This window comes from Labeo rohita, chromosome 13 (assembly GCF_022985175.1).
Source record: "Labeo rohita strain BAU-BD-2019 chromosome 13, IGBB_LRoh.1.0, whole genome shotgun sequence".
NCBI lineage: Eukaryota > Metazoa > Chordata > Actinopteri > Cypriniformes > Cyprinidae > Labeo > Labeo rohita.
In genome coordinates, this window is record NC_066881.1 from 31,427,812 (window position 1) to 31,440,775 (window position 12,964).

Sequence of the window (12,964 nt, forward strand, 5' to 3'; positions counted from 1 at the left end):
AGGTTGCTTTAATCTGAAACTGTAAACTCTGGTTAATTACATCCTCTTAAAGAGAACTTAATTATACATAATCAGACCAGAGGAGCAGTGGAGTTCATGTTAATGGCACATTGCAGATGAGTCCAGATCTATTGTGTTTGAACCGCTGCAACTTCATTCACCCTGTTAGCCAGCAGACTAAGCAAAATATTAAATTTTCAGCAGAATTAATATATATTTTACTATTTTTTTTTTTTTTTTTATGTTTGCTATCTTTTGTCATTATTATTATTATTAAAATATATACAGTTTGCAAACAATTTCAGGACAACATTAAACATTGTCTACAGAAAATACGCACACACACACTACAGAGCAGACATAAATAAAAATAAATACATGTATTTTAAAATACTATACGTGTTAATTGAAAAAATAATAAACTATAATTAAACAGAAGCATCGATAAGAAGATGAAAGCTAACTAACCCTCATCAACAGAATCATTAAAAATATATTTCTCTTTCAAAAATCTGTTACCTTTTTTTATAACTAGTCGTTATTATGGGCTGTCTTACTAAACTCGGAAAGCGGAACTACATATTAGGTCATTAGATCACAGTCGAACTGAAATGAGTGACGTACTTCCTTTTTGAACGAAGCAATGGCGTCGAGCGCAGAGGTAAACAAAAACACGAGCTCAAAATTTTTCAAGTGTTAATCTAACATGTTTATTCATCGTTTATCTATATATAATGTATCAGTTATTATTAGCATTTAATGCTCGTTAGATGACCGTTTTAGCGTGGCTGTTTTCAGAACGATGTTCGTATAGTCATAGCTAAAGATGCTAACATCAGACTCTGTCTGATTAATATAAAATATGGGTTGACAAATGTGACTTGTTCGATTTCATTGTTTTAATTATAATTTAGCTGTCCCTGAAATTGCATTACTAAGCCTTGTATACGGTACATTTACTTTACAGGTTGCTGCTCCCAGCAATGAAGAGGAAACCACAGAAACTCCAGCAGCACAGAAGAGAGAAGAAAGACTCCGAAAGTTCAGAGAGCTGCATTTCAAGAGGGTAACTACGGCACATTTTACTTCATATCAGTACAAGACCAGACCATTTATTAAAATTAATACTCAGTTTATTAACACTTCTCAACATCTGTCTTGAGTGATGGGATCATATCACTAGGGTGAACACACGTCCTGTCCTTTCTTTTTCTAAACTGAGGACGTATCACAAACGGTCAGATGAGACGGATCATCTTTTACACTTGGTAGCAACATTGCTCTGGTGTTGCCACTTGTGATTGGAGTTTAAGGCAAGATAGCACAAACAAACCATTGATGTTGTTGTTTTTTATTTACGGCTTAATGTTGAGATTTTGGGCTATTTTGCTTCTATAACATGTCTTCTTTTATACTATTGGAAAGAAAAATGTTTCCCTATTCCCCGTGGTATCTTAAGTGGAAGACATGGTGCTCGTGGTGAGCCGTGTGTCAAATCCCTGATGCAAGTCCTGTGAAAGGAGCTTTAGTGTAGTTGTTGTAGATTGAGAGCAAACTCTGCTGATATTGCTTTAGGTGAAAACTATTGACACGCAGCATAACAGAATGTGCTCTATGAACATCCGTGTGAAATGCGATTGTGTTCTGTGGATAGAATGAGGCCCGTAAGCTGAATCATCAGGAAGTGGTGGAGGAGGACAAGAGGCTGAAGCTGCCAACAAACTGGGAGGCCAAAAAAGCCCGTCTGGAGTACGAACTCATGAAGGACCAAAAGAAGAAGGTACAGTATCAGATTTTAAGTCTGTCATTTTTACTTCACCAAACTGAGTTGCAAAAATTAAGACCACACAAACATAACATGCTGTCTGTGAATGGTCACACGTAGTGACCAAACTCATAAAGTTATGCCAAAACTATAACACATCAGTGTTTCCAAGTATGTTGCCGCAGAATTTGGCTACATCAATACTGTTGCTGTGGGTTGTTTTTCATGTCCGCAGGTTTAAGCGTCCCCAATCATGTGATATTTATCCCCTGGAATGTGAATTTTACCAGGGGAACCATGCAAAAAAAAAAAAACGTGTATTTTATCTAGGGCTGTGATGGTCACAATGACAACCGTGCCACAGCAGTGGTCGGTTGGCACCGGCGGTACTGCACATGACGTCACACAATCTATAACAAGCATAAAATACATTGTTTCTTCAACAATTATTCTGCTGAGGCCGTGTTCAGTGTCCCCGCCGGCAGCAGCAAGCGCATGTGCCTTCGCAGCTGCTGGAAGAGATCCGCGTTCAAACGCACACAATAGGCTAAAGCCTACAAAGCTCCGGGAAAAGTAATTACCATGAATGTGTTGGGGGGAAATAAGGAGATACTTGAATGAATTATTAATAAACTAGTGTTTTTTTTTTGTTGCAAAGATGACGATTCTGACTCGCCATCTGCTCATTGGATGTGCCTTTAGAGAGAAATGCATCACTACATATTTTATAATGAAAGAGTTTTTGTTTTCGATTTGCATTTTTTTTAGTTTTAAAGTAGTAAAGTAATACTTTAAAGCTTTCTATAGATATATTTATCCTGAGCGTAAGGCAGATATTCGCTGTTTCGTTTTATTTTTGTGCAGCGCTCCTGTTCAACACCGAGACATAAGAAAGCGTATTTTACAAAAGCACAACATTTTGTTGATACTGTGAGTGCACACAAATAAAATTAGACCCTTTACAGTTCCGGATGATATATTATGCTTACCTTTATGAGCAAAGATTACGGCATATTTAATTTTTTTTGCAAGTGATTGCGCTGGTGCCTCCATGTGCTGCAAAGCACGTTTAGCTTCCACTCTACAACAAACAATTGAATGCGCATAATAGCGTGCATTTATCTAAGTTAAACGTTTAAACATTGTGATATGCTTGAAGATTTTATTTTAGGCAAGTCGTGATGATTTGACTTGATCAAACAGGCTGTGGTCAACTCAAAATAACGACCAAAAACCTTAATTTAACAAACAAAAAATGTTCCAAACATATTTCTAAACTGACTTTATAAAGAAACGAAAAGAAATATAACCACGTTCCTATTAAAAACAAAGCTGAGCTATTTTAATGGATGCAACAGTGTAATGGGAAAGAGAGAGAAAAGACTCGGTCTCCAGTCGGACTCGGGACGGTAATTTTAATTTTGATGAGCCATCATACAAGGGTTGGGCGAGGTTGTTACGAATTTATGCATTAAATGTTTAATATTTACCGTTCTTATTTTGGCTACTTTCTTATTTAACTGTATAATTTCTTTGATATTCACTTTAGTGTTTTGTAGGCTGAAATAAACACGCACGTTTGTTAATAATTTTTGAGCCTCTTTTTTTCAAAATTTTATATATATATATATATATATATATATATATATATATATATATATATATATTTGTATATATACACAATATCTCAGCACCGCGCCACCGACGGCAGTTGGTCCATTACCACCGTGGTGGAAAAAATCTGCCACCGCCACAGCCCTAATTTTATCCGCCAGTTTTAAGTAGCATTTGGATGGATTTTGTTGTGAAAACCTGGCAACCCTGTAATACACTGTTTTAAAAGTCATGTTTTCAGTACTGTGACTCATGCAAATTATATGTTCTCTCTGTCTGGGAAAAAAAAACATTTTTCTGTAAGCATGTTTTGATATTATAGTTACGCATCAAAACAAAGTAGTGTTAGTATATGTAGTCATGGCTGTTATTTAGCTTGATTTAGTGAAATAATTTCTGTTTTTTGAACCACAATTTAAAGAATCAAAATCCATTACATAAAAATCCAAAAGTAGCTGTAATTTATCTGTAACAGACAAAAGTCTGTTTATTTCATCAAGTATCGAAAACCAACACTCTTAGTTGCAACACACATGCAAACCTGGTCAAAAAAGTTGATACATTTTGAATCCTAATACGTGAATTTTTTTTAATAAATGTATGTAAAGCTGAATTTTCAGCATCATAACTCCAGTCTTTAGTCTAACATGATCCTTCAGAAATCATTCTAATATGCTGATTTGCAGCTCAAGAAACATTTCTTATTATCATTGTTGAAAACAGTTGTGCTGCTTCATATTTTTGGAAACTAATACATTTCTTTGATGAATAGAAAGTTCAAAAGAACAGCATTTATTTGAAACAGATATATTTTGCAACCTTATAAATATGATCCTGGACCACAAAGCCAGTCATAAGGATCAAAAGGATGTTTTGAAATTTGAGATTTAGACATCATCTGAAAGCTGATTTGAAAACCTGGAATCTGAGGGTGCAAAAAATCTAAATATTAAGAAAATCACCCTTATATTTGTCCAAATGAAGTTCTTAGCAATGCATATTACTAAATCAGAAATTAATGATTTTTGGCATGAAAGAAAAATTTATAATTTTGACCTAAACAATGTATTTTTGGCTATTACTACAAATATACCCATGCTACTTAAGACTAAGTGTCTTTACTGTGACTTTTGATCAATTTAATGCACCTTTGCTGAATAAAAGTATTAATTTTATTTACAAAAATCTTACTAAGCCCAGTCTTTTAATCTCTAGTGTATTTGTTGTCATTTGGCCTCCCTGCTCTCTATGTACCAGTATCGGCCATTAAAAGCCCCATATCACTCAAGCAGTAATTCTGATTGTATGGTGTATGTGCATAAGTGTGTAAAGTTGTGAATTGTGTTTGTGTGTCAGGAGTGTGCGGAGCGCGGTGAGGACTACGACCGCGTGAAGCTCCTGGAGATCAGCGCCGAAGATGCAGAGAGATGGGAGAGAAAGAAAAAGAAGAAAAACCCAGATCCAGGATTCTCAGGTATGAAGCACTTGTTTTATTTACACATGCAGGTTAATGAGGAGCCTCACTGATTGGCTGAGAGTGAGAGGGAATGTGGCTGCCATGTGTGATGCTAAACATGTGAAAATGAAAACATGCAGAGCTTGTGTTTCACGCCTGGTTATCATCGGTTCTGGTAATTATTATCATTTTCCTTCTGCTTCTCCCTGTAAGAGCCCCTTTCCCCTTTTAGACCCCCACAGCTGGATATGTGTTTGTATTCATCTGTGTGTGTGTGTGTGTGTGTGTGTGTAGGCTATGCTGAGGCCCAGTTGAGACAGTACCAGAGACTGACGAAGCAGATCAAGCCGGATATGGATAACTATGAGAAACAGAGAGAAGAGTGGTGAGACTTTATTTATACTCATTCTATTTTAGAAAGATACACACTCGTGGAACTGGCTGTTTTTCATTCAAGACTGTGGATTGCTATTGGAAACAGCAATGACTTTTTATTTTGTCATATTAAGAGACTTAAGAGTCTCATGGTGTAAAATGATGATTATAACATTCCTAGTTAAGATAGATATTTAAAGGGATAGTATACTCTGTCATTAAATACTCACCCTCATGTCGTTTCAATCCTGTAAGACCTTCGTTCATCTTCATAACACAAATTAAGATATTTTTGATAAAATCGAGCACTTTCTGACCTGCATAGACAGCAACGCAACTACCACGTTCAAGGTCCAGAAAGGTAGTAAGGACATTGGTAAAATAGTCCATGTGACATAAGTCGTTAAACCTTAATTTTATTAAGCTACGAGAATACCATTTGTGCGCAAAGAAAACAAAAATAGCTACTTTATTCAGCAATTTTTGGGTACAAATTACTGGTTATGACTGGTTTTGTGGTCCATGGTCACAAATAAAATGTTCAAAATAACAGCATTTATTTGAAATAGACATAACTCATAGTAACAAATATAAACTACAAATGAGCTTTTAAGGTATTTTCTGTGAGTGCTATTGTACTGCTGGTGCTGTAACAGGAAAACTATTTGCACTACAAACCAGTGATTTTATGATTATGATAAGAAGTAAAGCCTTAATAAAGCACAAAAGTCTAATTGTATTGGTGTTCTGGTGGTGTTATGGTTAATAAATAAAATGTTTTATCTAATAAAGCTGATGATTTGTACATGTCTCTTGCTCCTAGTGGAGAAGATTTTCATCCCACCTCCAACAGTCTGATTCACGGCACTCACATCCCGTCTAAAGAGAGCATCGACCGCATGGTGGACGACGTTGAGAAACAGTAAGAATCTCTGTTTGTGTTAGATTTTAGCTCTTACAGTCACCTGGTGAGCAGATCTATTTCTAATCGTACACCTCAGCGTTTCCCCATCAGAGTTAGAGCAGATAGCAGCTCTTTTGGATGTGATGTTGTAGCCAATTTTAGAGTACGGCCTTGTGTGTTTGTTCCTCGCTCCAGATGTGTTTGTGCCGTTGCGTGCCTGTCGCACATGGATGTGTGCGCCGGCGAGGGTTTGTTTATGCGCGAGACGGCATTCTTCTATTTTGGAGGAGCTGCTTTTAGCTTCTGAGAGACATTAGACAGGGCTACGGCTGCCAGATCGTGACGCACAAACACGCTTTGAAGATGTTTGAAGAACCGTCTGCATGTGCGTGGGGGGCATGCGAGTCTCTTTGATGGACTCTGAAAACTGACATTGTTGCAGCATCAAACTGAGAATTGAGTGGCTAAAGAGTACAGCTGGGTAATATAGCTGTGGTGTTTGCGTGATGATTTTGCAACAATATACTGAGTGTTGTCATTTTTGAGCATCTTGTTTCCCTAAAGTGCTATTTTATATACTATTATTATTCATATATTAATTTTTATATTAAATTAATTTTTTGTTAAATGTTTTTTTTTTATTAGCTTTTTTTTTATTTAAATAAAATAAATGTATTATGTAAATATATGGGTCAAAGACGTTAAGATGTCCACATCAATAGAAACGTACAAAAGCAAATTAAATGTAAGTAAAGTGTCTACATTTAAGGTTTCAAATAAGTTTTTGGAGAATAAAATGTCAAAATTTGGTTGAAATAATGTTACATTGTCATTCAGTGTAACACAATATTTATGTAAAAATTCAATAAAAAATTCATAAAAGAATAAGGGAGCTCAGAAAAACAAAAATGCAATTAAATTAAGCAGTGGTTTGTTTTTTGTTTTTTTTGGGTTTTTTTGGAAAAACAACAACAATTTAAAGCAGTATTACACTTATTTTTTTATGCTTAAACAGTTTTTCATCTTTGATCCATACGTAAATGTATAGCTTTAATGTATTTGTATTTTTGTTTTATTAATTTTAGTTCTTGTATGTCATTTAGTTGGCCTAAAAAACTTTTTTTTTTTTTTTTTTTCCCGTTAATTTCTTATTTAATTATTGAGCTTCATTTTGATTAATGAAAATTATTTATGCCAGTTTTAGTATTGGTTAATAACACTGCCTAAAGAGTGTCATTAATTTGGTTTTGCAATCATAATTTGTTTCATGACTTTGCATGAGTTTGAGAGCAATAAAACAGACTATTTAATTAGCTTTGATTCTAAAACTTGTTTGTTTTTTTTTTAAGATCTTGTAAGTTTTGTAAGGTCAAACCATCTGTTTCAATGAATCAGTTAACTATTCTATGTTCATTTGTGCCAGGTGTTAGAAATCTTCATAAAAGTTACTTTTTTTTATTTTTTTAAACATTGGTGCATTAAATAAAATTTACTGCATGTGTTTTTTCTTGTTCATTTAGTGAAAAACGGCTTCCTGGATTATTTTTAACAGTTTACTTAAACATTTTGAACACATTTGAATTTTTTAAAAATGTTTGGAATTTTTTACAATTTTTCTTAAGAGCTGTGTGTGTAATCTCTATAAATGTCTTCTTGTGTGTTTAGGATTGAAAAGCGCTCGAAATACAGTCGCCGCAGGGCCTATAATGACGATGCTGACATCGATTATATCAACGAGAGAAACGCTAAATTCAACAAGAAGGCTGAACGTTTCTACGGCAAATACACCGCAGAGATCAAACAGAACCTGGAGAGAGGAACAGCCGTGTAACTATGGAGACTGTTACTATGGATTCAAAATATCTGCCAAGCAACCAGAAATTATGTACAAATATTTTTAAGCATCGCACCTTTGAGGTGGTTCTTCTCTATGGTGGTCTTGTGAATTACTATAATTATTATTATTATAATTTTTTTTTTTTTTAAACAAGTTTAATCTTTTTTTCCCTGCCTCCTTATTATCTTAGCAAGTTTTACTTATGGCAAAAAATATTTGCCTGTAGTATCAGTGTTTTGCCTTGGTGTAAATTCATTTAGTTCCACAGCAGTTCTAATCTACTTCAATAAAAAAAATCTTATGAAACACAGCTTCACAGACTTCATGATTTATACCACAGCATTGGTGAATAGTTGAAATGGAGTCGTTCTAAATAACAGTGCATATTAGGAGTAAAAATTTGTTAAAAATGAGCATATCCATGTCTGCGCATCGACATATAGCGCCATTGTGCTGCGGCGACCCGAGTTCGAATCCTGGCTTGTGGGCCGATCCCAGCCCCTTCTCTCTCTCCCACCTGCTATCTAAATAAAGATAAAAACGCCAAAAATAAATCATAAAAAGAGCATATCTATGTTTTAACTGTGTATGAATTGAAAGTAATTGACTCCAGATGGTGTTATCTAGCATTATTGTAATATTATTAAACACCTGAGGTGAAATGGCCACATTTGCCACCTTTATTATTGCATATGTGGAGAAAGAAAGAGGACGAAGTTATTATAATGTGAGAACTCGACCTGATCATTTATCTTTAGCATGAAGACTCCTGTGACATCAAAGTGTCAAACACGATAATTGATTTGTCATCTCCGTCATCTGCCGCCAGGCCTCGCTGCCCTCAGGCGTCAGAGATAAGAGAAGAGACTTGTGACCTGAACTGACTTCAAAGTGAATCCAAGATTTTCCCAGACTGCCATAATTCGTCTTTTCCTGTAAAGTTTCTAGTATGATTTATGCTGTTTGCATATTCCTGTGGCTACGCCCACATCATGGGTTTGATTTGCAGGGAAATGTTCAACTTGAATGCAATGTAAGTTGCTTTGTTTAAAAGCATCTGCCACATGCATAAATGAAAATAATTTAGACAAAACTGTTCATCAGATGTTTTCAGTCATCAAGACCTCATAAAAAAGGCCCCCGTTTAAATCTTCAAACTAATGTCATTCTCTGACATCTACAGAAGCCCATTTCTGCCACACAATAAAAAAACAAATAAAACTAAAGCTTAAAGGTAATTGCAACTTTTTAATCTCACAATTCAGACATTTTATCGCAATTCTGAGATATTAATGCAGAATTGTGAGATAAAAAGTCTCAATTCTTTAAATCATTATTGCAAAAATGTAAACGTGATTCTGAGAGAAAGGTTAGAATTGCAAGATATAAACTTTTGAAATTGTTTATTGTTTCCGTCACCAAATAAAGTTACTGCATCTTATCTCACAAATCGGACTTTTCTTCTCAGAACTGAGTTTATATCTCGCAATTCTGTTTATGTATTGTAATTCTGAGTAGGTCCATTTATCTGTCTTTTTTTTTCTCAGAATTGCGAGATATAATCTCATGTATCTCACAATTCTGTGTTTATCTCGTAATTCTGAGTTTGTTTTGCAATTCTGTTTTTTTGAGCTTTAAAACCAAACGTGTTTCTGTTGAACCTAGGAATGCATTGGCCAGTCAAAGGTGCTTAGATTGGTCAGTGCTGAAAACACACCTCTGATTGGCATGCTATATATATATATATATACACGTACATATACACATATGCAGTATATACAGTGGCATGCAAAAGTTTGGGAACTCCTTGCAAAATCTGTGAAAATGTGAATAATTTTAACAAAACAAGAGGGATCATACAAAATGCATGTTATTTTTTATTTAGTACTGTCCTGATATTTACTAATTAGTACATTTACATAAAAGATTTTTACATATAGTCCACAAGACAGAAAATAGCAAGGAAACACATTGCATTAAAGGGGTCGTCAGATGCTAAGTTCACTTTTTCATGTTGTTTGAACATGTGTTGGCAGTGTATGTACAATATAAAAATAATATCCCCTTTTTCAAATTGGGTCTTTTTCAAATCTCTGTTGGTATGGCGTCACACCAACAGAGGCCGCTCCCATGATAGTTGATTGACATGAGCCTTTACCTCAGACCAGCTGTCACAGTCCAGTAACTTTCCTTGTTTCGATGCCGAAGCAGGGATGTAAGTTAGATAAGAATATCTCTGATTGAGCGATTGAGGTGTTGTGTTGCTGGATGTAATAATGAACATAGTGGTCATCATTTATTCCCGACATCTGAGCCGCTGAAGATGCAGTAGATTATGTTTGTTTGTGAATGGAATGCGCCTCCCGATCTACATATATCCGTCTATGTTCACGCAAATCATTCATGATCCACCTTTACTTACAGCAGAAGTGAGTGTAAGCGTTTTTTTTATGAATCTTTGCGATCGCCTTTCCTTATAACGTGGTAGTTAGAAAGTTTAGCGGCTAAACGTGGCTAAAGTAAACAAGATCGTCACTCCACAGAGAGAAGAGAGGGGCGGGGCGAGCAGAGCTCGTTTGCATTTAAAGGAATAACCTCTTAGAATGAGATGATTTTTGCAGAGCTCATTTTGACAAGGTAAAAAGAGTGTTGTTTTACAAAACCATTGATAATTTTTAATCAAAGTATATTAAAGACTTTTCATTAAGACCCTAAAGAATCATATCAACTTGGGCATCTGATGTAAAAACTTTTGAACACGATGAAGATGTCCAAATTTTTTTTATTTTGTTGAAATATCATTTTTTCCATTTAGTACTGCCCTTCAGGAGCAACATTAGATACTTGCATGTTTCCTGGAAGACAAATTAAGTACAATTTACCTTGATCTTCAAATTCAAAAAGTTTTCATCCTTGGCTCTTAATGCATCGTGTTTCCTTCTGGAGCATCAGTGAATATTTGAACCTTTTTAATAGTTATGTTTGAGCCCCATAATTGTCCTCAGGGAGAAAAGATGGATAAAATCACACAGTCACTACTGGAAAGGGTTCAAATATGCAAAAGATGCTGGAAATCTGAAGAATCTGCAAGACCTGGATAATTTTTCTGAAGAACAGTGATCAGTTTAACTGTTCAGAACAAACAAGAGACTCATGAACAACCATCACAAAGCAACAAAAAAAACAGTCATAGATCATCCAGGTGTACTATATATGTAAACATCCTTTATGTAAAATATCTTACTCAGGACAGTACTAAATGAACAAGAACATTTTGTATGATCTCACTTATTTTGTTAAAATTCATATTTTCACAGATTCTGCAAGGGGTTCCCAAACTTTTGCATGCCACTGTAGATATACAGATAGTTTATATCTTGTGAATCTGCATTTGTGTATTGTAATTCTGAGTATATCTCTCACATTTCTGACATTTTTTCTCAGAACTGCAAGAAAAATCTGAATTGTGAGATAAAAAGTTGCAACAACCTTTATATTTTTTTTATCCTGTGGTGGTAAGAAGCTTCAATAGAGGCCTTTATAGGACTCAACGTGTATCAGAGATCTCTGGCATCTGCATAAATGAATATGTTATGAATTATCCCGGTGGGGGGAGCAGGGGTAATTGGCTTTGGGCGGCTGCTTTCAAAGCTCGGTGTGTTGAGAATTAGAGCCATGCCGTGTTTATGATTTCCTGCTTTTGTTCTCAGTGGCAGTATTGGCTGCGGGTGATTAGACAGAGGGGGCCACACAAATCAAACCCTTTGATATCTGAGCTGCTCATTGGGAAACTTTGACTTCATATAGAGCCCTTTTTTAAAAATTGAGAAATAAGGCTTTCATTGAGAGCTGAAGAATGCCATTCAACAGTTTCTCCTCAAGTCCACGTGCCACAATCCACAAGAGCCACAGTGAATGAAACACTGCTAGGGGTGTTTTTACTGGTTACCTCAGAGTGACAAACATGTGTCACGTCTGACTGGTGCCTGTTTACGATCACAGTCGCTATTCAGATTACTGGAAGGACATCCTGATCTGTTTACTAACAGATGAGCATTCGAGTTTTCGGTTATTTGCGTTTGGATATAAAGCCAGATATAATCTGTTGGTTCAAGAAACACATGTATATTTAGCATACCGATTATACTATTTCTGTGATATGCAATATGCAAGATACACTACTGTTTAAATGTATAGCACCAGTAAGATTTTTTTATGTTTTTGGGTGTAGTTTCTTATGTTCACCAAGGCTGCATTTGTTTGATCAAAAATATGTTTTCTTTTTGAATATATTTTAAAATGTAATTTATTTCTGTGATGCAAAGTTGAATTTTCTGCATCATTACTCCAGTCATCAGATGAACCTTCAGAAATCATGCTAATATGCTCAATTTGCTGTTTAAGACACATTACTACTTCTTATCAGTGTTGAAAATATTTTCGTTCTCTCACAAAAGTATTGTGTTTTCCTGAGAAACTTTGTGTTCCCTTGCAAAAGTATTGTATTCTACCCAAGAAACATTGTGTTCTCTTGAGAAACTATGTGCTGTCTAACAAATGTTTTGCGTTCACCTAAGAAACTTTGTTCTCTGGCAAAACATTTGCATTCCAGTATTGCGCTCTATTGAGAAACTTTGTCCTGTCCTGCAAAAGTATTGGATTCTCTTGAGAAACTTAGCATTTTCTTGCAAAAGTATTGTTCTTCTGAGAAATTTTGTGTTGTCCTGCAAAAGTAATGCATTCTCTTTGAAAATGTTGCATTCTCTTGCAAAATTATTGCATTCTCCTGAGAAACATTGTGTCCTGCAAAAGTATTGCGTTCTCGAGAAACTTTGCAATCTCTTGCAAAATGATGGTGTTCTCCTGAGAAACTTTGTGTTGTCCTGCAAAAGTACTGAATTATGTTGAGAAACTTTGTTGTCCCACAAAAGTATTGCATTCTCTTGCAAAAGTATTGTGTTCTCTTAAGAAACTTTGTTGTCCCACAAAAGTATTGCATTCTCTTGAGACACT

At 35.3% G+C, this 12,964-nt stretch overlaps 1 protein-coding gene across 1 annotated transcript; it reads left to right on the forward strand.

The window, feature by feature from the left end:
* Window positions 1-585: 585 nt before the first annotated feature.
* Window positions 586-8,257, forward strand: syf2 (SYF2 pre-mRNA-splicing factor). The gene is made up of 7 exons (XM_051125883.1): window positions 586-661; window positions 968-1,066; window positions 1,655-1,780; window positions 4,736-4,853; window positions 5,130-5,220; window positions 6,034-6,132; window positions 7,780-8,257. The coding sequence occupies exons 1-7, from the start codon at window positions 644-646 to the stop codon at window positions 7,943-7,945; spliced, it is 717 nt and encodes a 238-aa protein (XP_050981840.1). The 5' UTR covers window positions 586-643; the 3' UTR covers window positions 7,946-8,257.
* The last annotated feature ends 4,707 nt before the right edge of the window (window positions 8,258-12,964 follow it).